General features: G+C 35.5%; 1 protein-coding gene across 1 annotated transcript in view; it reads right to left on the minus strand.

The window, feature by feature from the left end:
• nme7 (NME/NM23 family member 7) overlaps window positions 1-26,558 on the minus strand; it is an 82,438-nt gene that overhangs the window by 26,805 nt on the left and 29,075 nt on the right. Inside the window, exons 9-10 of the mRNA XM_088913083.1 lie at window positions 11,369-11,433; window positions 4,510-4,578 (exon numbers count right to left, since the gene is read on the minus strand). Coding sequence (XP_088769209.1) covers window positions 4,510-4,578; window positions 11,369-11,433 — 134 coding nt within the window. The remainder of the gene's footprint in view (window positions 1-4,509; window positions 4,579-11,368; window positions 11,434-26,558) is intronic.

A 26,558-nucleotide genomic window follows, 5' to 3' on the forward strand; every position in this document is an offset into this window, starting at 1 on the left:
ATGCATGCTGAAAGTAGTGAAAGGTTTTGCCCACTTGGTGAGTGGGACATGCCAATATCCTTTAATGAAGTCAATTGTTATAAGGTAATTAACTTTCCCTAACCTGTGAAGAAGCTCATGTGTATGATGTACAGGTAGCAGTTAAAGTCTAAAATAAAAAATATATATTTATGATTCAGAAGACAGATTCTTCAAAATTACCTTGAAAATCCAAACAGATTTACTTTGACTGGGTATGGCCTGGTAGGGCTGCGTAGCACTGTCGGAATATCTCGCATACAGCATGTCATTGTTTGGCAAATTATGTACAAATTAAATCTCTTGTTATCAAACTGGAAAAGCAGGATAGTTATATCATTCTCACTGCTGGGCTGTTCCATTCAATGTGTCATCATCACTTAGCAATGCCTGAAATAATCAGAGCACTTAGACAAGATAAGCAGTTATGGAAATCCACTCTCCTTCTCTGGAAATAAAGATAATTGTAAGTAATTTGCTGGCTTTGGAACAAGCATATGCAACACAATTCAAAATATATTTTTTGAAAGTTCAGAGCCTCATATTATGTCATGCCATTATGAAATGTAAATGTAAACTTTTTAATTATTTGCATTAAAATAAACAGGAATGAATAAAAGGGCTATGGAGGGCTAAAGCTGCTGTTCTTGCCTAGCTAAAGTGTACCTAGGAAGCCAATTGTTTTTGTTATTGTTTTTGTATGAAGTCCATACAAATATGAAGGTCTTAAATTTTATTACAAGGTAGAGAAACTGGATACAGACATGAAAAAACATTAACAAATCAAGTTAGTCCCTGAAGAATGCAATACATTTTTAAAACCAATCCTATCCACATGGGAATGTGAAGGCGGCAGCTGACTTTTCTTCAGGAGTGTTTAGAGTTCATTGATGAATCGCTGTGCTTTATGGCTGAAAATAACTAAAGATCACTGGTCTAAAGGTCTGGTGAATAAGATGGATGTGGAACCAGTTCAAGTGCTCTTTGAAGAATCCTTGCACCTAATCAACCCAGTGTGGTGAGGCATTATTATGGCAGAAGCAAAACATTGACAGAGCAATATCTAGACATTTATAACCTGCTGGCAAAAATCATGTCATCAATACCTGAAAACACCTGTTATGGAATGCCATGGGAGGGGATGATACCTCAACAATCCCACACCACAGCTGCCACCATATTTCTCAGCTGGACTCTACACACAACATTTTGCCAGGGAGGAAGAGTGAAAAGTTTTAAATTGTTCCAGCAAATGCTTCCCCTTGTGGACTTCATCTATTCTTTGGCCATTGCCACAGAGGTGTTCACTTGCTGCGGTTATAATCATGATGAATGGAGTCATTGAGAATCATGTATAAAATTGATTGCGCAGAACCTTCTAATACAACTGAGGTCATAGTGATTTCTTCCACTGTTATTCTGCTCAATACCAATTTTTGCACATGCTGGATATTCAGCAAATAATGTTTTCAAAGATGTCTAAGAGTTTCAGTTGCAGTTTTCATGTCCTTCTTTAAACGTCTGTACCCACCTGTGAACATTTTTCATAGAAAAGCTGTACAGGGAAACCAACACATCATATATAGACAAAAATGCCATAGAAGGAAACCAACATGCTGCACAGGGAGGCCACACTTGGTCTACTGAGATAAACATATAAGGAAACCAACACTTCATGCAAGAAGAGCAAAATGCAGTATAAGGATCTCTAGTGAGACCAAAGAGTTGTAAAGAGAGAACAAACGCACTGCATAGAGACAACAAAATGCCCTATATGCATTGTGCAGAAAAATCAGTATAGAGTGTTGGTTTTTTTCTTTAGTCTTTAAAGGATGTATAACAGTATGTAAACTGGCACCCAACGGTGACAACACAAGCTGTTTTCTTTATTATTGCTTAAGAAAAACAACTGGAGACAGAATTCAAACAAAGAAATGAGCAGCTGCATCACATCCTGACTCTGGCCAAAAGCCTTCATTGTATCACAGCCCTCAAGTGCTGTGTCTGTTGCATCTGTGTGGGTATGATTCCATAGAAGCTAGACAAAAATAATATATATATATATGCATCTAAATGTGATACTTTATCTGTCTATGGTTTATCTCACCAGTTACACAAATAAGGTGAATAAATGCCTTGACTGATTTATCATAATTCATCATCTTAAGAGAGTCAAAAAGTAATTTTTCAAAGGTTCTTTTTTAGGGCAGTAGCAAAAAAGTAAAATTACTTTGAACAGGAACTACCTCAGAATTGATATTATCATTCTATCTGCTTCACTATCATTAGTAATAATTAAAATGTTTACTATACCTTGCAAAGCTCTGAAAGACATACCAATAATATCACATTTTGATTAAATATACCTTTTATCAAATTAACTGTTTTTATTTAAAAATGTAACAACCAAATTGAACACTGAAATTTATAATCAACTACTAAAGTGTTCAGCCCCTTAAGTCAGTAATTGGTAGAGAACCTATTGCAGCAAATGCCGTTTCCAGACTTTTGTGGATAGGTCTCTTCCAGATTTGCACAGTGCAATGATAGAAATTTTGCCCATTCTTCCAGGCCAAAGTATTCCAGTTTCCAGTTCTGACAAGTTTGTCAGGGATTACTGATGGACTGCACAAGTCTCGCCATAAAGTTTCTATTAGATTTAATCAGGACTGTGAAACCCAAGGACATTAACTTTCGACTTTTCAAACCGCTCCAGTTTGACTTGGCTTTGTGCTTCGGACACTGCGTACATAAAATGTAATTTTCGACCCAGTTTTAGATTCTTGGGTGACTCAAGCAGGTTTTCTTCTAGGATTCACCTGCACTGTGCTCAGTGATTATTCAATCCTTGCTGATGAGAAGCATCCCCATAACATGATGCTTGACAAGCACCACCTTGCTTGACAGTTTGTATGGTGCTGACTAGGAGATATGCTTGCACCAAATTTCATGCTTTGAATTCAGACCAAAAACACTTTTCTGATCATAAAACTTTCCATCATATGTCTGCAGTTTATCAAATACTAAAATTAATATACAGGTATGTATTTTTCATTAAGGCTTCTTTCTAGCCTCTCACTCATTAAGACCAGGTTTCTGTAAGTACTGGGATTTTGACAATATATTTAAAGTGACTCTCATGTCAGACATTAGAAAGTCACTGCTGGCTTCACACTGGCATCTATAGCCAGTTTCCTGCTTTCCCCACTTCTCATGTTGGAATAGTGTACTGACATAGTGTCTGTGTAGCATGATGCACTTTTTTTACCAACTACATGAATGACTTCTGAAGTGACCTCCTCCTGGTCTGTGCCTCTTTACTCCTTAATTGCTGTCTTGTTTTAAAAGCTCCTTTGTCTTCTTGATTGAACTATCATGTTACTATGGGAATTGTAGTTTGGAATTAAAGATCTTAGGGACAACTTGGACAAATACATTTACTCTGAAGTCAAACTAAGCACCTTTAATTATGTACTGACCAATACACTAACTTTGAGAACTTTCAAACAACCTTTGTACCTCAATTGAGTTAGAGATCCTTTATTTTTTAAACTTCATCAGGAATAGATTGTGAGGATTCTAAATATAAAGTCCTGTTTGAAAGTGTCATGATTCCAAGCTCAAGCAGCAAGAAAATCTGGAAATCTGGAAGAAGTTTGAATAATTTTGCAAGGCACCATATTTGTAAGATTTTATTAACTCATATTTATAATCTACGATTATATTTAAGACACTAAGGTACGCAAGACACAGATCCAAAAATGTAGTAATTTAAACCCTTCCTCACCAGTATGTACACTACAAGCTTTTATCTTTAGAGCCATTTTGAAATGGGATCCATTTCTGAGGACGAAGTCGTTGGAGTGTGCTTTTGAGTACTCCCCTTCTTTGAGTTTTGGAAGAGCACTCCAGAACTTAACAAAAGCCTCAGACAATTTAAGAACTCCTTCTTTATACATTTGAAGTAAAAAAATCATATTATAAGAAATTTTACTTTGCATTTTTCATTATGGCAGAGGTGCCCATCAAGATTTATATATCCCAGATTTACTCATATTTATTGCATAGGTGTGTACAACACATTACCAAACTGAAGGCAGAATTGGTAATAGCAGCTGATACCGTGAACTCTTAGCAACCAGTCTAACCAGTTCAACAATGGGTTGTTGCTAAACTTATGCCGGCAACTCCTTTTTACTGTTTTACATTGTAGCTACACAAAATCATACAAAGTTACTTTGAAATTTTTCACACTACTTTTGCTACCATGCTAACTAGAGTAAATAGTACTGCTCAATGGAGGGTGAACTCCAGCAACATGTTTGGCATGACCTTGTGAGCATGTACTGTTAATTCTCATAGCATTTTATGGTTTAGGAATTACAAGTGCTAAATTCCATGAAGGAACTCTAAAGACATATTTATAATGTTAAATAAGTAATTTTAATTTAAAATTCCATCTGAATTTTCCTTTTTTAATTTTATACTTACAGTGTACTCTGCCACAACTCCTTTATAAACTTCAAAAAATTCTTCAGCATTGGCCCGATCCATAGTGAACTGAAAAAAGAAATGAAAAATGTATGACAACACAATTGCTATTATAAATAAGTATTTTTGGATCTGAAAACTGTATTTCATCTATGATATGCTAATTAATGTGCTGTGTAAAGAAAGACATTACATTCCAACAGAATTAAAAAAGTTAGAGAACAGAACAAAACAAATCAGGAAAAAAATACTAATGAAAACGAAATATTTTGGAATTTGAAAAGCCAATTTCAGGGATAATGTTCATTAAAGAAACTACAAAATTACAGGCCTTTATGCGTATTATAAACACTGCCTGGGCACGAACCCGGCTCTCCGGTGTCACTTGCCAGCTGAACTAAAGGAGACCTCCCCCAGCCCGGCCAGTGAGATCTCTGTTATACGCAGGGGCGCATTCGTTACAATTAGGTGAGTCTAAACTGTGTGTACAATAGATTAAAATGAGTACTTGAAAATGAAACACCTGTTAAGGAAGGTGAAATTCAGTTCAATGCGATTTCTTAAAGTTTTTTTTTCTATGTAAAAACATTCAGCACAAATATCCAATATTTAACTCTGTCAGCTTCCGTTGAAAGAAAACCAGAAGTAACAATTATGACATACAGGCATAAAATGGCAAACATTGCACCCAGGCTAGCAAGGTAGCATAATGAGCATTCATCCAGTACCAGTAAGCTGTTTGTCCTGGTGCTGACCCAGTCTTTGGACTGTGGGAGGAAACCCACCCCTCCACTCAGAGACAACCCATGTGAACACAGGGAGAGGTACAAGCTCCACACAGACAGAACTCCTGGGTCCAGAACTGAACTCAGGGCCCCAGCATTGGGAGGCAGCAACACTAACCACTATACCACCATATTAAGCATATGGCTAACAAAAATGTCCGGTATTTCAAAACATTTTTTAAAAGAGTAGTCAGAAGCATTCCAAGCAATATCTTTATGTTATTATTAGAAATGAATTATTTAACACTAAACATGACTAGCTGTATGCATGAGAGTACTCCAACACATAAAGACACAAAGACCTGAAATGCTAGCACTGTATTTCATGGTCATAACATTTTTACATTAAAATAAAATCAACATAATCTAAAACATCTGTGCTATCTTGCTAGTATGGCTATACTATCTCTGCCGGGTGGAGTGGTGGCTCTGTGGCCAAGGATCTACGCTTGTGAGTGGAAGGTTGCTGGTTCAAATCCTGCAGCTGGCAGAGGAATCCTACTCCGTTGGGCCCCTAAGCAAGGCCCTTAACCCTAACTGCTCCAGGGGTGCGGTACAATGGCTGACCCTGTGCTCTGACCCCAAGCTTCCCTCCCTTGTCTGTGTCTCATGGAGAGCAAGCTGATGTATGTGAAAAGATGAATTCCTAATGCAAGAAATTGTATAGGGCTAATAAAGTGATGTTATGTTAAAGGTTTTGCTTAATTTATTCCTGTAGTAAAAACATTTGAGCCCACTATTCAGATGACACATTGAAGTCTACATTCTATATGAGCATTCTTCTTCAGATTTCAACACTCCTGACCATAACAAATAATTATTGTGCATTGTCCAAACATTATACATTTCACCAGAGGTTCTGCAAATCAGATTATTTGCCAATGTTCCCTATATTAGGCCTACATTGATTTCTTGTGGATTTATAAAGTGTATACGTAATAACCTCAAAGAAACAGAACCAGTTAAAGAAATAAAAAAAAAATAACAGAAACATTGCACTGCCCAATATGTAGACTGGGTACAGCTATGCGTGTTCTATAAGCTTCAACATTTGTAAAGGTTCTGGCAAAAGACTGCAATTCTAGTGTGGTTTGTATCACAGTGATTCAAGTAAGGTTGTGATAAACTTCTATGGTGTCCATAATTAGCTAAAAAACATTAATGCACACAAATCAGTTATGCTCCTGTATACAGATGAAACAACTGTTAAATCAGTGGTTTTATTTGACGGTGTTAAATGTTAATCTACATACCCTAACAATTCACCTCACAGGTGCTCGATTTGGCTATAATCGATTCAGTGATAAAACCTATTTATCTTTCTTGCATGTGCAAATTCACAGTTGGTTTTTTTTTTATCATGTCTCCTGTCATAATTTCTGCCATTTCATAGCCCCAAGGTAAAGAGGAGTGCACATGTATAATTAAGCTCCAACATTTTCTACAGACATGATCTCTCATAATGTTACACTCTAATAATTTTATTAGCTAGTGCTGCATACTTGAAATTATTAATAAAGGATGAAAAATGAGATGTTTCTGAAGTGTTTTTTGTATAAGATTTTTTCCATGTTAAGATGAAATGAGTTAATGACATAACCTAAGGATGTTTAACCTTGGCTAGAGATGCAGTCTCATACTATTTGTGTCTTTGCAGCACTTATCTGCCCCCCTTGTCTCTTGTCATTGGTCTGTGGTGTCCAAAGCCGGGCGATGCTCTGACAGCACAGGATCCAGCACTGTTGATTAGTATAAGAGACTGTCTGTTCAGGCAGTCTGTTCCATGAGAGTATGACTCATCTCTGCAGATATTTCTTGCTGAAGCAGAGAAAGCCCCAGCCAGCACCTTTAGAAGCACGTTGGTCTCACGATCTTTTTAATACGTGGCCAGCAGATGTACAGTATATTACCTGTCCCAGTTAGCACTCATGAATAATTTGCAAAACAAGCAAGGGAGATTAAAGGCAGGAAGATAAACAAATCTAAAATACATTCTTTTGTTGTAGTTTGCTCTTACACAAAAAGGCAATTTTACAAAGACTTTTGACAGTGAGTAAAATGCCAAGTAGAATAATGTGTAGATTAAAAAATACAATACAAACAAAAAGAAAAAATTAAGAAAAGTCCAATTAAACCTACACTGATGTATCATTGAAATAGCAATTATACAGTATACTGTCATTTTAGTCTAACAACAAACAATACATCCTAATATATCCATAAAGAACAACTGTATATTTAGGGAGCTTTCTGCATTAATTTCTTACAATAAGCTAAAAACTGTCTCATGCCAAATGTACTTATAAGCAAAATACATTAGATGAAGACCCAAAAATAGGAAAAATTAGTAGTACATTTTAAACATCTAAATTAAAAGAATAAACAATAGTTTGTGTTTTTTATTAAAAGAACACTAAAGATTTTACAGTATTTCAATTTTAACTATCAAATTAGTATTTGAGTTCCAAACCAAAGGGAATAAGAATGTAATATTTGTGTATTACAGGTACAATGCAGTGGCTTCCTTAAAGCAACAAATTCAATCTTTTGTTCAACAGTACAAAGTGCTGCACTTCAGTGGTGAACAAAGTGGGTCCTGTCTATACAAGGGGCACTTTGGGAATGTTCAGAAAGAAAAAAGTTCTTTATAAGCACAAAACGAAATAATACATAATAAATCCAATTCTTTAACAGACTCAGGCACCCTAAACACAACCTGTATAAAAATAACCCTACATGTAAAGCACAATGCTTAGAAAACTAAAGGATCTTAAAAGAACATGTAGATACAGTACCAAGATCGTATACGTAACATACATGTGTGAATATACAACACAGCTGTCTAGTGATTTCTCTAAGAGATCAAATCACCCAAACCTAGTTAAACACAGACAGACATGGCTGCCCCATAGTTTTCTCAAAGCAAAGCACCCAGATTAACTGAAGCTAAAATGTGATATCACATCTTCAGCAGGTGGAATGTGCAGCTGCACATAGTAACAATGTGAACTACCCTGCTGAACAGCTTATGCAACTTGTTCATATACTATAGGTCAGCACGTACTTGAGCCTGCATTATAAATGACATACTGTCACAGAATCTTCTTGTTTCTTTCGGGGTGTTTTTTTCTGAAGAGGAGGATATTTTAGTACACGGAACCTAGAGGAATTCCACGGCAAATCTGGAAGTCGTGAAACACTGTCAACAACTGGTCTATTCATGCACATCAAAATCAGCCTGTCAAAAGAAATCACACAGTGAACTATTAACTGTTTGTGTGCTTTAACAGTAGAAATACCACACATTACAGAGCTGCCATGGGAGACCCACTCGGGCCACTGGTCTGAATAATTACTCTCCAGGCAATACAGGCAAAATCTGGCAAATAAAAATCAATAAGGGTCAGACCATGTGACTTGCGTAGCATGTGATAGGGACAGTAGGGGGAGGAGTGTCCACTAATCCAGTGCATTTCAGCTGTGCAAAATCTCATGCATCCACTGCAAATTTACTTGATTTATTGTTGCCAATGATTAAAAGAAAATGAAAAGGCTAAACATTTGAATCATCTGTGTTAGTTCTTTCATTAAAATCTGTGCTTTCCTTCTTAATTTTAAAGTGCTTTTTCATCGTAAACACCATCTAAAAAAGTGGAGTACAATAAAGAATATTACCATAAGACAGGTGGTCATTACAATTATTATTATAAATGTAGATAATTTTAGATTTACACATACATGTGCACTTTATATATTCAAAAAAACTTACAGAGGGCTCCAAAGCTTTTTGATATAGAATACACTGTCTGAAAGTCCCTGAAACCATTTTTGGTGTATAAACTAGTAAGTTTCAGCATATGGCTCTAAAAGACATGTTTTGTTTCAGTGCAACACTGGTAAAAGTAGTACACTGACGGGGTCTGTGGAGGCTCCACACAGTGGAGCAACTGAGCAATGTCTTTCAGTGTGCCCCAGTCAGACTGGAGAGAGCTGCTGCCTTTCTCGCACTGAGGATTTGACAGCAGCAATGGTCACCTAGCAACAGTGTAAAAACTCTGGGCTGGAAGCCACAGCAGTTCATTTTACAGATAATATTTAGGAACTGGTTTGTGTCCCTTGTCTGGATCCTTTTTTAAGAACATCTTTATATAGTGTTGATGAGTCACTTGTACTTTAACCTTAACATCATAATAAAACATCATCATCATTACAGAAAAATATTTTCTTTTTTATTTACATTGGGCATTAACTAAGGAATTCTGATCCGATACTGAATGGTACAAATCCCTGTTCTGAGCTTCACTGACCCTTGATCCTTGACTGTTTAAAGAAGCTGTGTTGTTATTAACACAATGAAGGTTATTTTATAGTTTATTCAAGATGTGCTGTAGAAATCATTTTAAGTGACAAAAGAGAAGACAAAGCAGTTTAGAAATACCACTGAGGTTCAGCTTTGCAGCAGGAACAACACTTTTAAAAAAGTGACATGACCTCAAAGAAGACAAGAATGCAGTTGTATTAAGAAACAATAGCTTTAAAAAAACTACGATGGCTGTGCATGATACATGATAGTTACCTCTACTAATAGTTTAAACACAGACTCACTTTCTTGAAATGGCACAATGTATACCACATACAATTGCACAAAAATCCTTTTTATGGAGGACGTTAACATTTGGGGCCACAAATATCAAATAAGTAGGATGCCAGGGTTTTTGCATTTTGGTGACATATAAAACTCCAAATCCTTAACTAAATAGCAACCCCCCCCCCCAAATATTTTTCCTACTTTTAGACTCTCTCACTGATCCTTTAATAATACTGTAATAATACTTTAATATACTGAAAAGTGTGCTGATTGCACTCTGCTCTGATGACAAAGGCAAGCCAATAACACACAAGGAGGTAGGTTGGGTGTAGCTTTGGATGTAAGAGGAGAAATCTCAGAAGAAAACAGGCACAGGCAATAGGGCTCAGGTGGGAATCACAGAATGTTTTTTGTGTACAAAAGCTGAAAACACCACTTTTTTTAATCAGGTCACGTAATTTAGATCAAATTTATATATGAGGAGTATGAAATAATAAAATGTTTGCCTGCTGATGATGCTGCTGATGTCGCATTACAAACCCAACTATTGAACACATTTATTTGAGTCATTAATATAAACCTACAAAAAACCCCAAATAACCACATTTTAAATTTATGATAACAAATACTGTTAGTTGTCGTCCTATGAAATCATCAGTCTTTTGAGAGTGCCGACTTGTTTAGGACTGAAGAGTGAAACTGCATAATTTTAAACATTAAAGCCTAAGCTGGTAATTGCTTTCTGGCCTCACTGCTTAAGAAGTGATAATTTAGTGGTGGAAAAAAAACCAGAAAAAAGGAAAAAGGGAAATTTTGCTGGTTGTAACAGGTTTTACAGTGTCAGGCTAATAAAGAGCAACATTTTGGAAAATTAATACATTTTAATCAAGGGAAAAAGCATTGAAGTAACATTAAATAAATCAAGAAAAGCAGAAAACCAGGTGTTTCATTCAGGACCAAATGAAAGGGCAACTGAACACAAAAACTATTGCTTCAAAGTTGAAATCCAATAAGCTGTCTTACTGTATGATTTCTAATACAAGGTAAACAAAATCAATATTTTAAACAGTTACTAATGTACAAACCTTTAGCTTATAAAGCCAGATAATAAAACCAAAACTACACTGCATGAATTTACCACTTAGTTTTGTGACTGGAGTATGTAAAGTGTTATCTGCAGCTAGTTAACATTTCAAGAAGTTTAATGTTTTAATGTGTGTTTTTCATGCATGAAAGACAAGGGAAAGCCATTGAAAGAAGGGAAAGCTTCTTCCACAAGCATGAGCATTTGTCAAACATGTCTTTGCCTGGTGGAGAATACAAAGGGTTGAAATCTAAAAAAAAAGTTTAGTCTAAGATAAAAAAACCTGTACATTAATGGGTACAATATTCACACACCACAATGTAATGTATTCACATTCACAGTGACTTTGCTTTAGTTTATATAAGCCATACATCTTGATTGAAGATGTTATGACACTCTTACCATTTGTAAAGCTGAAATTTCAAATCCTGCTTCACCAATAGCATTCAGAATCTTCCCAGTTAGGGCTGTCAATAAAAAGAAAAACACAATTTTTAAATCTACAAAATACCAGTACATTTGCAGTTTGTTCATTAGTACAACACTTTTTTAGTGTCCATGGCAATAAGCAGACATGTTTCTCACCAAACATCTTACTTATTAATTACATGTCAGTAATTATGACCTGAAGACATTCATAATTCTTATGCATTATTATTTGCAATAAACATCAGTTCTGAACATTACTTCCACATTGCTTTACTTTAGCAGGTCATAACAGAGTCTCCAATTATGTCTGCTGCATCAAAGTTTCCATTTCAGTGGAAATGTTTGCAGATCTAGTTAATGTTTTTCTTAAAATCCTCTTTCACCTTTTCTGTGGAATTCGTCCTCTTTCTGTTCTTGTCTGTCTGACCCAATCTCAGATGGAATATTCAATTTTTCCAAAATCTATGAAACATTTTCTTCAAATTCTCTAAAACGCTTGCAGAAAAAATAATATCAATTTACACAAAAGTTATGTTGTATTGCTTAAATAGAAACAGCTTGAAACACCGGAGCGCACATATTTGCTGATCTTTCTGTAATAAGCCACAAGCATTTATGAATTAATTTAATCTTGAATTTTATTACTAACATCTATAACATAGCATTTAGTGAACATTTAGGGGCAACAGCTGAGAAGAACACAACCCAAACAAAATATAGTCCTTGAAAGACTGAATCTAAATGGAAAATTCTGTTATTTTTAAAAACGATTAAACCAATTCAAACAATTAGCTTACAATACAGGGTGTTGTTAATGTAGTCTCAATGTACTTAGGAATCTACAATCTGAAACAGTATATTTGCTGATTCATGATTTCACGTTCTCTTTGTAAAGTAGGGTACTGAATTTTCAGATTTTAAGATGGTGCAGCTGAAACATTTACTTTCTTTTTACTTTTTTAGCGTGGAGCCACACACTCCACTCATCTCTTCAGACTACTAATCTTAATGGTGCAGTCTTCTAGTAAATAAAACATTAAAGCCTTTACTCTGTACTATCTAAGGTAATATAGAAACCAAAAGAACAATAAATAATGTGCAGCCTATTCATGTGCCTGTTAGGCACAATGTGCATCAGAAGCAATCTAATACTGTCAGAAGGCACATAAAACCATCTTGAATGTCATGTAGAAATGACATGGAAGTTGTCACGCACTATTACTTTATTTGATTTTAGCAGTTTAGTCTATTTTAATAATTAGTTATTAACATCAAGTCAGTTCATTTTGATTTCGAGGAAAGAGGAACATAGAAGAAGACAACTGAGTTTTATATAGCATAAGGGTATGTGGAAAACAATACATTCACTTTGTTTGTTGTTAACCAGAGATTGAAATAGATTTTAGTCTATTATAGAGTGAAATCCTGTCCACATTTTACAGATAGAAAAAACAATCACAGCAATGAACAACGCAAACAGCATAATGAGGTTCATTTACACCTATATAAATCTGACTAGTGTTATAGGATATTACATGAAACTTTTATTAGTGATTTAGTGTGACACTTCCCTATGTCTGAATTGGCAGAAATCCTGCTTTGTTGACATTTTCTTCAAAGTTGAGTTGAGATTCTGCAATTTTTACTTAACATGTGTACACATATTCTGTCTGGTCCTAATCATATTCCACAGCTAAGGTAATCAATGCATTTCTTAGCATGCTGTGCCATACCAATGGCAATAATCTCAGTACTGTTGTAAAACTCAATATTCACCTGCTAATTTGCTTCTTGATGAATAATGTTTGGCAAGTTTATGGCAGGATATATAATCTACAAAATACATTGTTATATTATTAAAGATTACTACATTTTCTCAAAGTGGATAATGAGTCTCACAATATATCTAAGGGTTTCTGCTAAGGTCAGCAAAGGGCGCATACAGATAAGGCCCTGGACTGCTCTATCCGTAACGATGAGAGTTCCTGCGATGAGTCAATAGATATTTCCATCCTTCACGGTCTGTTTCAAAAGAGCCTCTTGCAGGCAAAAGGACCCACACAGGCTAGTTTTATCTGTTCATAACCGTAAACAGTCTATTCTTAGCAGGATGATTGCACACAAAATTAATTTGGCTTATATTAAAGGAAAGTGAAATGCGTCAATCCCACCCCGTCAATGACACCAAATATCTCTTTCTAGCCCCAAAGAGGCAAAAAGTATAAAATCTATGCAAATCTATAAAACTGAATTCACATTTTTTTCTACCTAAAGAAATATTTTGATTGTCCAAGAAATTGTCATGATTAGCCTAATTAAGTCATTGTTATGTTAATGGTCTTAAAAACAAAGCATAAAAATTCACTACAGTGTTTTCAATGAGAACAGACTGTACAGGTTCTAGTAAAAAATATACAACTTATAAATTGCCTATCAAATTCTGAAGATGCATTTCCATAAGTCGTAAAGCTGAAGATGGATTTCTGTAAATCGTAAAGCTGAAGATGGATTTCTGTAAATCGTAAAGCTGAAGATGGATTTCGTCGTAAAGTCCTTGTCTGTTTCTTAGATTTTTAAGCACCTTCAGATGTGCTTAAATGTCCATATGATCCAATACATTTGATAAAAATATGACCTCTAACGTTATTAACCGTATTAATCTAACAAATTCCTCTTTTTTCTATTTATAATTTTACTTGTCAACTTTTATATTACTAATTTATCGAGTTATTGTTATTTAACCTGAATACATCACTGCAACCCAATAGCAACAAGAGAAAGACAAAGATATCTTTAACAGTGTATAAAGTGTATATATGTATATTTAAGTGTATTGTCAAGCCCTGTTTATTTTAACATGATTCTGGAATACAAACATATTGTGTCAACAAGAAAATAAACACAGTACTTCAACATCATTCAGCTCTGAAGAGATAAACACTGATGGGAGCCACTTGCACACTGTATACCAAGGCCTGAGCCAGCTCTGCCCTTTCCAACTCCCAGCACTGAGAGACATTTACGTAAATCACTGCGACTTTTACATACTAAGTATTACGTAGTGTCATGAAATGTGCTGGGAAGGTTTTTCAATGTCTGCTTCTCCTGGGGAACAACTTCCGATTTGTATGGTAAGAGAGCAAATCAATCTACCTTCCTAAGCATGTTTCATCTTCCATTAAGAGACCTCATACAAAGGTGTCCAAATATATGAAACTCTCTTCACTGGGTGCTTCGTTTTCCCAAGCAAACACATGACTTAAAGATTGCCAGGAAGCAGGAGTATTTTTATAATCTGAACACTTCACTATTTTTTTCTTTATAGTAGGTTTACATCTTTGAAACATATGAAACATATTTACTATACATCAAACTTTACTTTCTAGTGCTTATTCTTCTGGATTATATTGATTCTTACTCAGCCTGTACAGGTTAAGTTAAAGTTAACATAAAATTCAATAATAAATAGGACTTTTTTGCATCACAAGGGACCTTTAACGAAATTAGGTGTAAATGTGACAACACACATATGAGAAGTGCCATTGCCATTAACTTACCCCAGACTACATTGCCATTGTTCACAAGTTACACACATTTAAAAAACAGAAATATAATACAGCATTAACCACACAAAAATGTGATTCAACTAAAAAAGAATCAGAACTTCTGAAACCAAACCTTACTACGTTTCATTCCTATTATCATGTTACCAGTCAGCACTACATGTCCTGTAACCTCTCAGCAATTTTTAATTAGGTGAAAAGATGAGCTTGTTGTGTAAACTGACCTTTTTTTCTCCACACATGGATTTCAAAGGGCACTTTTCCATGTTTTTCTATCTAAACTATAAATTATATGGATTGGTTTGTATAATGTGGAAAACTAAACAACTGGTGTTACAATGCATCTTTATTGCACAAACTTTGAAATATCAAAAGAGAATAAAATATTTCTCCATAGGTCTCAGTTTCTACTGTTTTAGGAGCTAATGTTACAAAGGACATTGCATTCTATTTTGTAATGATCATGATCACCAATACAATTGCTATTATTATAGTTGCTGTTGTTTTATTATAATAATACTAATTACTATATATAAAGATCATGAGAGTTAAGGCAAGTTAGTTATTATTAATAACTGCTCCTCAATATTAGATATCTGACAGGTATATCTAACAGTCTTAGCTGTTATTTTTCCTAGTCTACCTACAGTACAACTGAAAAGAAAAAAAAACCAAAACATACATGTATACCTGTAATTTACAGGATGCATTTATGTTATCAGATTCAATTTCAGGGTGCTAAGGTTCACAAATTGCACCATTGCCCTAAACCAATAACATTACTGAAACCTATTTGCTTAATTGGATGCTATGACAATACTCAGTTCAGCTGATGATAAACATCTGCAGAGCCAAAGGCAAATTATGGCTACCCTTGTGCTGCCAACTGGTGTCTGTCACACCCTCCAAACTGAACCAAAAATATAATCTGGTACAGTTTTACCAAACAGTCACTCTCATACAACTTCCTTTTAACTGCAATGTTGAAAAAAATAAACTACAGTGTTTTTCCAAATTAATAAAGAACATTAGTGTTTTTGTGGTAAGTGTTAATGTAATTAAGTGTAATTAAAAACAAATCTTGCATGAGATAACTCTAGGTTAACTAGTATAATTCTAGGATAACTAGCCTACATCAGACTGTCAATGACTAATCAGTGTAACCTGTGGAGATAACCAGAAGCTGAAAAACAAATGATAATTGAAAAATGGAGTAGGTCTTAGGATCTGGAATCTGGAGGAAGGCTGAGGGTTTAAAACCCTCAAGGGACACTGCTGTCGTTCTCCTGAAAATGCCCTGTGGCATAAATAGGTATACTTCAGGTAGTCATTGTTCATGAGAATTTGTTTTCAACTGAGCTTTCTGATTGACAAGCTTTTAAAAAAGCAAAGGTACAAGTAGCACAATGAATTGTCTTAATAGCACTTATGAATTGCCCTGGATTGACTAAAATGAGTGGGGAAACATAAAGCAGACATGATGCTGAAAGCACATTCGATGCAATTTACAGCAGCCGTGGCACTGTTTATTACATACTGTAGCTCTGAAGACAGACTCTGACTAGACATTCATGCAAACAGCCAAAAACAAGGCTTGGCAAAAACTGCAAACTGCATTATGAATCTGACAGGACATTAGCGAGACTGATGCTCCAAGTGAACAGCATACAATAGCACACATATCAGTGATATAAAATTAATTTGCATAATCTGGGCTGTGTCCAATTAACTGCCTTGACACACTGACACATCTTTTAGCCAGTTCTGAAAAATAATGTTATAACTTAGTGGCCAGCAAAATTTAGGATTAGTCTTATCAGGAAAAGAGTGGCATGGATTTTGACCCGATATCTTATAAAATACTCGAGCTGAAACAGTGTTCTCAAAATTATTTTATTCAGCCATAAAACATTTTTTGTGGTTTAATTTGAATCATAATCTACTTAGGCAATAATTTTAATTTGATGTCAGAAGTGTCACTTCCTAGAATAAAGCAGGTACAGAAGCTTCAGCTTTACTAAATCCTGCTTTAAATCTACTTATAAACCAGTAGGAAAGAGAGGATAAGTCACAAAAGAAACTGTAGGTGTGATGAAATTATAACAGAAACATGTGCCCTTTTTATGACTCGGATTAGTCTGAATTTGACTTAAGCGACATTCATGAGAAAAATGGGAAAACAAGGTTATAATATCTGGCTGTACATATGCACCAAATGAACGTTAACTAGTTTTGTTATTCCAGTGTAATTTATTTTGTTCTATAAAAGATTCAAATAAGCCTATATTGCAAGTAAAAACAGAAAAAACATCCACACAACAACACAACCTATGAAGAAATAAGATCATTACTGACATTTTGGTCAGTAAGAGTTTTCTTATTAACTCTGTAATAATATATATTAATAAATTTGAGATTAACCTTCATAATAAAAGTTACTGCTAAAAAAATGAAAAGTAGCTTATTTCATAGTTTAACAAAATGCTCAAAATGAAGACTTGTAAGGAAAAGATAAACAGTAAATGTCAGCAATAAATAAAGAGAAAAAAATTAAATACATTGATTATATAAGAATTCAGACTAGTGAACTCAATATTTGGTGAAAGCTTCTTTGGTAGCAGATACTTTCACAAGATCTCTATCAATTATGATCACCGGCTTGGTGCAGTTTATGCCCTTTCTTCTTGTTAAATTTGCACCAAGATCTCTCAAGTTGCTTGGTGATCACTTACGTACAGCAGTTGTCAAGTCTTTCCACAGATACTCAATACATTTTAAGTCGGGACTTTAACTGGGTCACTCAAGGACATTCATTTTCCTTTTCTTAAGTCATTTCAGTGTAGCACTGGCCACCCTCTTACTGCAGGGTGAACTTTGGTGCCAGTTTTAGGTCTTCAGCTGACTGAAGCAGGTTGTGTTCTAAAATTTGCCTGTACTTTGCTCCATTCATTTTCCCCTCAGTCTTGGAAAAGCTTCTCAGTCCCTGCTGATAAGAAGCAGCCCAATACCATATTGCTGCCACCACCATGCTTAACAGAGGGACAGTTTTGACTGGGTGATGTGCTATGTTGTTTGCAGAAAAAGTAACCAGTGTTCTAATTTCGTCTCATCTGACCATAAAACAAAAGCTGCCAGAACCACTTATATGCTTCATACAGGATTTGAGATTTTATTCAGTAATGGCTTTCCTGCCATTCTGCTGTAAAGCGAGCTTTGATTCATGGACATTTCTCCTATCTCAGCTACTCAACTCTGTAACTTTTTCAAGGACTCTTGAAATACTAAATACTTAAGATGGAGAATCTTCTAAATTTCTTTAAAAATGTAACATATATACTTGCAGCATTTTTAGCTCTAGCAATCTGCAGTAGATTGCATAGATTCTAAATATTAAGATCTGTTTGAAAGCGCCATGAATGCAATCTCAGATGGTAACATAATTCAAAATCTTTGCAGGGAGGTGAATAATTTTGCAATGCACTCTGCATAAGACTGGGTTTGTTCATACATGTCTTTTTGGCATTTTACCAAACTATAACTCAACATTGAAAGCAAAACAATTCTTTATAATTGATCATTTAAGGCAGTAAACATTAATTTCTCTGCATCTCCAAAATAACCCCATAAAAGATAGTCATCTTTGTATCAGTGTGTGAAAGTCTTAAAAATGGCATGAAACAACATAAAAATATGCAAAATATGAAAAATAATACCACATATGTTGTTTCACATTTGACATGTTTTTCTGATTGTATTCAATGTGCAATGGAAGTTATGATGGCATGCTGTATATATATATAAGGGCCTTGTTCAGGGACCCAATGGAGTAGGATTTCTCTGCCGGCTGTGGGATACGAACTGGCAGCCTTTCAGCCACAGGCACAGATTCTTAGCCACAGAGCCACCACACCGCCCTATACTTGGCAGGATGTGAGTTCAAGTTCCCCCTCCTGGTGGTGATATCAACTGAAACAACACTGAGGTGCTTTACGCAGGTTGCTCCAGTCCACTACCTATTTGGATAAATGGGGAGAAACATTTCTGGGGGTAATCCCTGTAATGCCAGCAGCCATATCACCCTGCAACTCACAACTGGCAACCCACTGAAGCTAAGCAGGTGTGAGCCTGGTCAGTACCTGGATGGGAGACCTCCTGGGAAAAACTAAGGTTGCTGCTGGAAGAGGTGTTAGTGGGGCAGGCAGGGGGCGCTCACCCTGCGGTCTGTGTGGGTCCTAATGCCCCAGTATAGTGACGGGGACACTATACTGTAAACAGGCGCCGTCCTTTGGATGAGACGTAAAACCGAGGTCCTGACTCTCTGTGGTCATTAAAAATCCCAGGGTGTTTCTCAAAAAGAGTAGGGGTGTAACCCCGGCGTCCTGGCCAAAGTTCCCATTGGCTCTTACCAATCATGGCGTCCTAATAATGGCTTCATTACTCTGCTCTCCTCCCCACTGAGAGCTGGTGTGTGGTGAGCGTTCTGGCGCACTATGGCTCCGTCGCATCATCCAGGTGGATGCTGCACATTGGTGGTGGTGGAGGGGAGTCCCCATTACCTGTAAAGCGCTTTGAGTGGAGTGTCCAGAAAAGCGCTATATAAGCCCCCATTGGGAGGGGAGTCCCCATTACCTGTAAAGTGCTTTGAGTGGAGTGTTCAGAAAAGCGCTATATAAGTGTAAGCTATTATTAATAATTATTATTATTAATGGACTGGTGTCCCATCCAGGGGAAAGGGGAGTCACATGCTCCCTAGTACTCTTAATGGAACAGAAACCAAAATACATTCTGGCCGGATAAGGCATTGCTGCTCTAGTGTGTAGTTTAACTTACTTCACCTACTCCAATTATACTATCTAAATCATAACTAGACTTTTGCATGTTGAATTCACTTCTAAAACTGTGGGAAAATGAGTAATAAAAAAATCAACTTGACAAATCTCTATTTTTTTTAATAATCTCCAAAAATGCAAACCTGCAAAATTGAATAAGTCTTCATTCTTAGGAACTACTAGTGGAAGATATAGTATTGCATACTATTTAGTTGCTGGTTGGTTGCGTTCTGAGTAAAATCAGCATTTCCTTCCATTTGTGATCAAATAAATGACCCTAATAATTTATTATAAGTGTAAGAGTAGTGCCAGTGATACACTTGTATCAAGGTAAAGGAAAGCCAAAAGTTCTGAAGTGAAATTAAGACATAATAAGGCATTCAGAGAACACCATCACAGATCACATTCTGGAATCATAACAATCAGAATTTCAGCTGTATTGTGTGTTAAACAGCTTTTAGCGGTATAGTTTGAGGACCTTATGACCATTTCTAACATTTCTAACACATTTCAAACCTTTGGTACATAACCCAGTTGTACCATTGGGACTTCCTGCATTCCTCCAGCTTTAGGAAGAACTTTCAAAAGGACAAAAAGACTCTCAGGGAAACTAACTTTGTAGTATTGGCCAGAGGCTTGACAAGGACAGAGAGGGGACATTCCATAAGGCAAAGTTTGATGTATGGAAGACAGCCTTTAGGACCAAAAGCTATACATCTGATATGTCAGTCACAGAGATCAGGACATACAAACTTGTACATTTTGGCATCTAGCTTTCTTTATCTAGTGTATTGTTGTTAGCTTTATTTGGTGTATTGCTGTTTCTTTATTTTCCTTATAAAAACATTTTTTGCATGTACTGTATACGCAATACACAGATGTGGTATCCCACAAATGTACACTGTGTTTCCCTTCCTGAAAAATAAACTTAATGCTGGATAATATTATGGAAAATTCAAGTTTAAACCAAACCTTGCTATGTGATTGACACAGGAATTTCTACAGCTCAAAATCCTCCTGTTTATGTTTTATTGAAGACATGCAACTATACAATACATTCTTTATGCCTCCATAATAATATCACCTTCCCTTTGGACAAACAATGGGGACAATGGGGCATTAAACCATTTGAATGAGTCTCCTTCCACCTGTTCCCTTTTCCCATGTAACTAGGTGTCATGTTACCAGGTTTGTTCTTCCATTATGACATGATGAACCACTCAGAGCACCTGCTCTCTTATGCATTAAACTGACTGATAAAGTCACAATGAATGCTGTATATACTTTTAATCACAATAGCCTCTTGTAAATGTCCTTATTGCTAGCATATTATACCCATAATACATAAAATAATTCAGAACCTGACTTACTGTATTTAAATTTATATTTGAAGTATTGCAAAACCTAGCCCAAATCTATAATTATAACATTGAGAGCTCTAAAATCATAACTGATTAAAAGTAGCTGCATTACATTTATATGGATATAATCGAGATTAGATTGGTTTTATTTGATTTGAAAAACATTTGTAAAATCATCTTGCTCATTTGGTTGCAAGTAGCTTATACTGTAATTCTAAAAATTCTCTCTCTTTCTCGAAGGATTGCATGGACACCTGGCTCCAGACTCCCACAATCTTCTGTGTGGGGGAGGAGTAATATAATAACACAATATTATTTATGAGAGCTTTTCACAAAACTTTTCACAAAACTGAGAGTTATGTACAATAATACTGTACATGTAAGCCATGCTCTGTCACCAAGTTCTGCAAAATAAAACTGCTGATTTCAGATACTGAAAAAGTACATGGAGATTACAGAAAGTAATGCATTTGTTTAGGTTTAAAAAATTACCTGCTCTCCACAAACCCAGCTCTTTGAGAGTCCTATCCAGCACTTTTATTTTTATCATTTGGCACACATAGGCCTTATAAATTCAGAGTAAAAAACTACACAGAAAGAATGTAGGCTTGAGAACAAACTGTGAAGATCATGGTTCTGGGACAGCAGACCACAACAGTCTAAAATCAGTGATCAAAGCAATTCCTACTTGATACAGGTAGGATTTATGGAAAACTTCACCCATCAGTTACCAAAATATCATCCAATTCCTGTTGAAGACTGTAGCAATCTGGATTATTTCTTGGAAGCAGGGTGCAAGGTGTGACTATTCACTGGACTGCATGCTAGTCTAATGGAAAGGTTATAGAACACAAATTAAAAATCAAAATCTAGTAAGACCAGTTAATGCTCATTCAGTCTAAAAAAGCAATACTTTTCTAATAAACATTATTTATACAACACAAAAATGCATTCTGTTAAAACTGAAACATTTTGCACACACATATTTATGTGAAGAAACTTAGATCCAGTAGGATTATCTAAATATGCAAAAACAAATATGCCGAATACAGACTGCAGCTATTTTTAAAATCAATCATTTCCTGGAGCCTCTCCTACATTAAATGATATGCTAAACACAGCTTAGGTCATGCTTCAGTTATCTCTCCATTACACTTTCATCTGTCCTCTGTGTCCTCCCAGAAAAGAAGACAGACACAAAACTCACTCAGCTACACCATGTGTCACATGGTTTAGATCATTGCGTCATGTTTCAGCTGCAGGTACCACTGTTGCTAGGATATGGTGTTCCCACTGCCTAGCGACAGATGTTTCTTTATTCCCGTCAGGACTAGGATCACCAAACCCCATGCTTCTTGAGATAAAGGCAGCCGTGATTTTCCATTGGTTTGTGACTTCAGGGAGGGAATGTCTCTAAACGAACTGCACCAGTTATAGTAAGTCTAGTATTATAGCAAAGGACTTTGGTCGAGGGTGGGGACAGATTACTGTGCAATGCATTAAGAACTATAATTATTCTTTTTCAACAAAATCAACCAAGTGCAGACTCAGCAACATTAGCCCAACCTTTGAAAAATATCAGAGTTTACACCTATTTAAAAAACATATTTACAAAGGCCACAAGCATTGCGAATATAGCAAGAACTAAGAGAAAGAAAATCAATAACTAGCTTCCTGCTTGGAGCTTAAGCAAATCATTACCAAGATTACAAAATGCTGCTGATTTTGGTCTGATCCAGCTTCAGTCTGGTTTATCTAGGTCTTATCCTTTCACTCACATGAAGGTTAAAGGGAGGCCTAGCTCTGAATATATTAGGAGGGATTCTACTACATTGCCACATGCAAAAAAGAGACTCATTTTAAAGGCATCTATATTTGCAAGTAAATATACATTTGCATATATACATATATTAGAAACATCTTTCAGGATTATGGTTTTTTTTAAGGCCAGAATTAATTATTATTACATAATACTAAGAGACATTGAAAAAATGCAATAAATATTTTTATTCCATTATATGCACAAGAGTATCCTTTTATCAAATATCAGCTAAATCCACATTTCACATCAAGATTTCCCGAATATGAAAACTCATCTTGGTCCCTTCTTTATTTGTAATACACGTTGTAAATTTTTTTTTGAACATGCAGATGTGGATGTGACTGCGCTGAATTAACAAGTTACTGCACCTATGACTCTGGGTACAAAGCGAATACAAGACACATTTGCACCTTCTTCTTGGCAGGTTTGTCATTATACCACTAACCTTAAATTCCTTAATAATGAACACTACAGTAGAAAGTAGCTTCAGTTTTGTATGAAAACCTTTATAGCCACACCCAGCTTGTGAAGGTCAATGACCATTGAGCTCTCTGATCTTAAGCATGTTAATGCATGCTACTACTGAATGTCTTCTGTGTGCTAGCTCCTTTTATGCTTGAGGTGATACAGGAAACCTACGAAGTTCTAGAAGCACTTTAAAAGAGCAGAAAGCTATTGTAGATTTTATTATTTTGGATTTTATTTAAATATTTAAAAGTGCAAATAAATGTGTTCTCTGGAATTCAATTATGACAAATATGATTTTGCTCCTTGAAACGCTACTATGATTACAGTACAGCATTTTCAGAATTGTTTTTAACAAGACATTATCTTTGTAACAAGACATTAAAAACTTTGTAACTTACTCTGAGTTTTTTTACTCTTATTTCATCAAGGATATGAATACATCTGGAGGGCACTGTATGCTTACTTTTGATTATACTCAGTTAATGACATGTCAAACTACTTTGAATAAATTAATTTAGCTTATTACAGTAACAGTCATCTCAGTTCTGATTGCAACCTAGTGCTTCAGGATATTTACATCTAAATGTTCTATTTCCTATAAAAACATCCTGAAATGATTAGGATATGTAATTTCTGGACAGATTGCAGAGCTCATTTAACTGGCAGGGGAAAAATGCTTCAAGCATGCTTCAATGCTTTAATAATTTGAAAAGCAGCCTTGATCTATTGCAAAAAGTGATAAAGAATCAAATTATATCTTTCCAACACTTATAAAGAAAGAATAAGAAAAACTTTAAAATTTGACATTAATCAAAGTCACATGAATAAAAATACAATTTTGTCACAAGACAAAATAGAACAGTAAGGTGGGATATTTATTTCAAGGTCACTATCAAGGATTTCCTACAAAAACACGAGTGTAAAGAAAGGAATGTTCACTGAAGAAAAAGCACTTGGCACTTTTGCACATACTGTAATATATCCCAACACTAATCAAAAAATTATTATAAAGACAGTTAACATAAATCTTATTTGCTTTATGCAAAAATAATTTTTAACATATATATAACATATATTTTTATCACTCGTGATATGCAAACCAACTTAAACTAAGAATGAGTTACCATGATCTTACTTTGAAGCTGATGAAGAAGATCATAATGTGACCATATCTGTATATGGTTAATGTCCAAATATTTGTATGTATGTCAAAAGAAATTATTCAAAGTTGAGAGGCACATTTAAAGCAGACTATAATGAACCAAAATGCAAAATGTGACCCAGTTCACGTAAACATATTGAGAGTACAAGCAAGCTGAAATTCACTGACTGCTGTTAACAGATAGAGACTGCTTGAGAGGCAATTCTTCATAATGGCAACAGCCACAGGGAAGACAGCTCCTCCTTAGAAATTTCAGAGTGCGATAACAAACCATTTTAAAAGAAGAGCTGACACCTCTTGTTTAATTTTGTTATCTATACAAACAGAACTGCACAGCCACTAGATATAAAACAGGAGCTGTCTAATCACACACACACATACTGTAGTGGACAAAGTGATCATGCCCATCAGGAAGATAAAGATCATAGAGTTAAATGTATCTTTAGCTGTCTGTGGCATTCTGCAGAATGGAGAATTCTTCTTGTTATTCTTTCTGAAACTATACTAGAGACGCTCCCGTTTAAGTTTAAACAATTTTCACTAATTCCTTCATCACCTACACCAACAATTTGAGCATTGCTCTTTATTATTTGTTGTGCTTGTATGTAAAATATCATGTTTTTTTGCAAAAGAAATATATAGAAAAGCATGAACTGCAACCAGGGAATTTTAAATGGTGGTATTATGTTCTAAATACCTGCCTACGTGATTACAAATAAATGATGTAGTGCATATACTGAAGAGATCTACTAACTAGGAGCACAATGATAAAATGAATATATGTACAAAATACAGCTTCTAGAATTGCCAGGTTTCATTCTTCCACCCATTTGTTAACCACTTTATCCAATATCCAATGCAAATGGCGGGATACACTCTGGAGGGGTCACCAGCCCATCGCAGAGCACAGACACACTAACATCAGGCCAGTTATCTCAGAAAGCCAGTTATCCTACCATAACCAGTATATCTTTGCACCGGCAGAGGAACCCAGAGCACCCAGGAGCCCAGTGCTGCAAGGCAGCTACGATACCGTGACACTGTGCTGTCCACTGTCGGGTTTCATTCAATATTTATTTCTCATAACTGTAGTAATTATTTGACTTATTTTCACACCAGTATATGTGTTTTATCTGGAAATATTGACTGATTTATTAAGTTTTTAAGTTTTATTATTAAGTATTATTATGGGTTTTTTAGGTGTGTGACCTCATAGCTGGAACCAGCTATCCAACAAAGTTGTTGAAGCAGATACCCTGACATTTTTTATATATATGGCAGTAGGGTGAGTTCCTCACACTACCAACTAAACGCCTTCTTCTTGTTTGTAACTTCTTAAGTTTTTGGCACAAAAATAAATTTAAATTTAAAAGTCTGGATAACACAACAGTTTTTTAAGTCCTTTTGTTTGAAGTGAATAAAATTAAGACGAAAACCTTAAAATGGTTTACAATACATGGATATCACAGAATCTTCAATGCTCTCTCTGTAAGGATTATCATTAGTCTATCCCACAAAGCAATCTGCACTGTCTTGTACAAAAGCTGATGTGTTTTTCATCGCACTCTGTTGTTTTCCACCAGATTTTTTGTATTTTATTGAGGCTCTGTTTAAAACATACTGTGCACACAATCTAACAAGTAAAATGTGAGCCCAGTTACAGTCTAAATCAGGGGTGTTCAATCCTGTGTATCTGTGGGTTTTTGAGGTCTCTTGAAAGCAGCAGCACATGGGAGCTGGAAGAAAATCATTACAGTTAAAAGAGTAACCTACTAGTGGAGCTCATTAAGTGCAGAGTTGTACTTTCAGCTTTTCATTCCATCTCCAGTTCAGGACTGGACACCACTCATCTAAATTATGGCCTGACAATTTATTTTTCACTGTTTATAGGCATGAAAGTTAAGAGTTGTAAGAAAGACACAAAGCCTCTGCAGTACCTCATGGTTAAATGAGTCAAT

Source organism: Atractosteus spatula, chromosome 4 (assembly GCF_055471065.1).
Source record: "Atractosteus spatula isolate fAtrSpa1 chromosome 4, fAtrSpa1.hap1, whole genome shotgun sequence".
NCBI classification, from domain to species: domain Eukaryota; kingdom Metazoa; phylum Chordata; class Actinopteri; order Semionotiformes; family Lepisosteidae; genus Atractosteus; species Atractosteus spatula.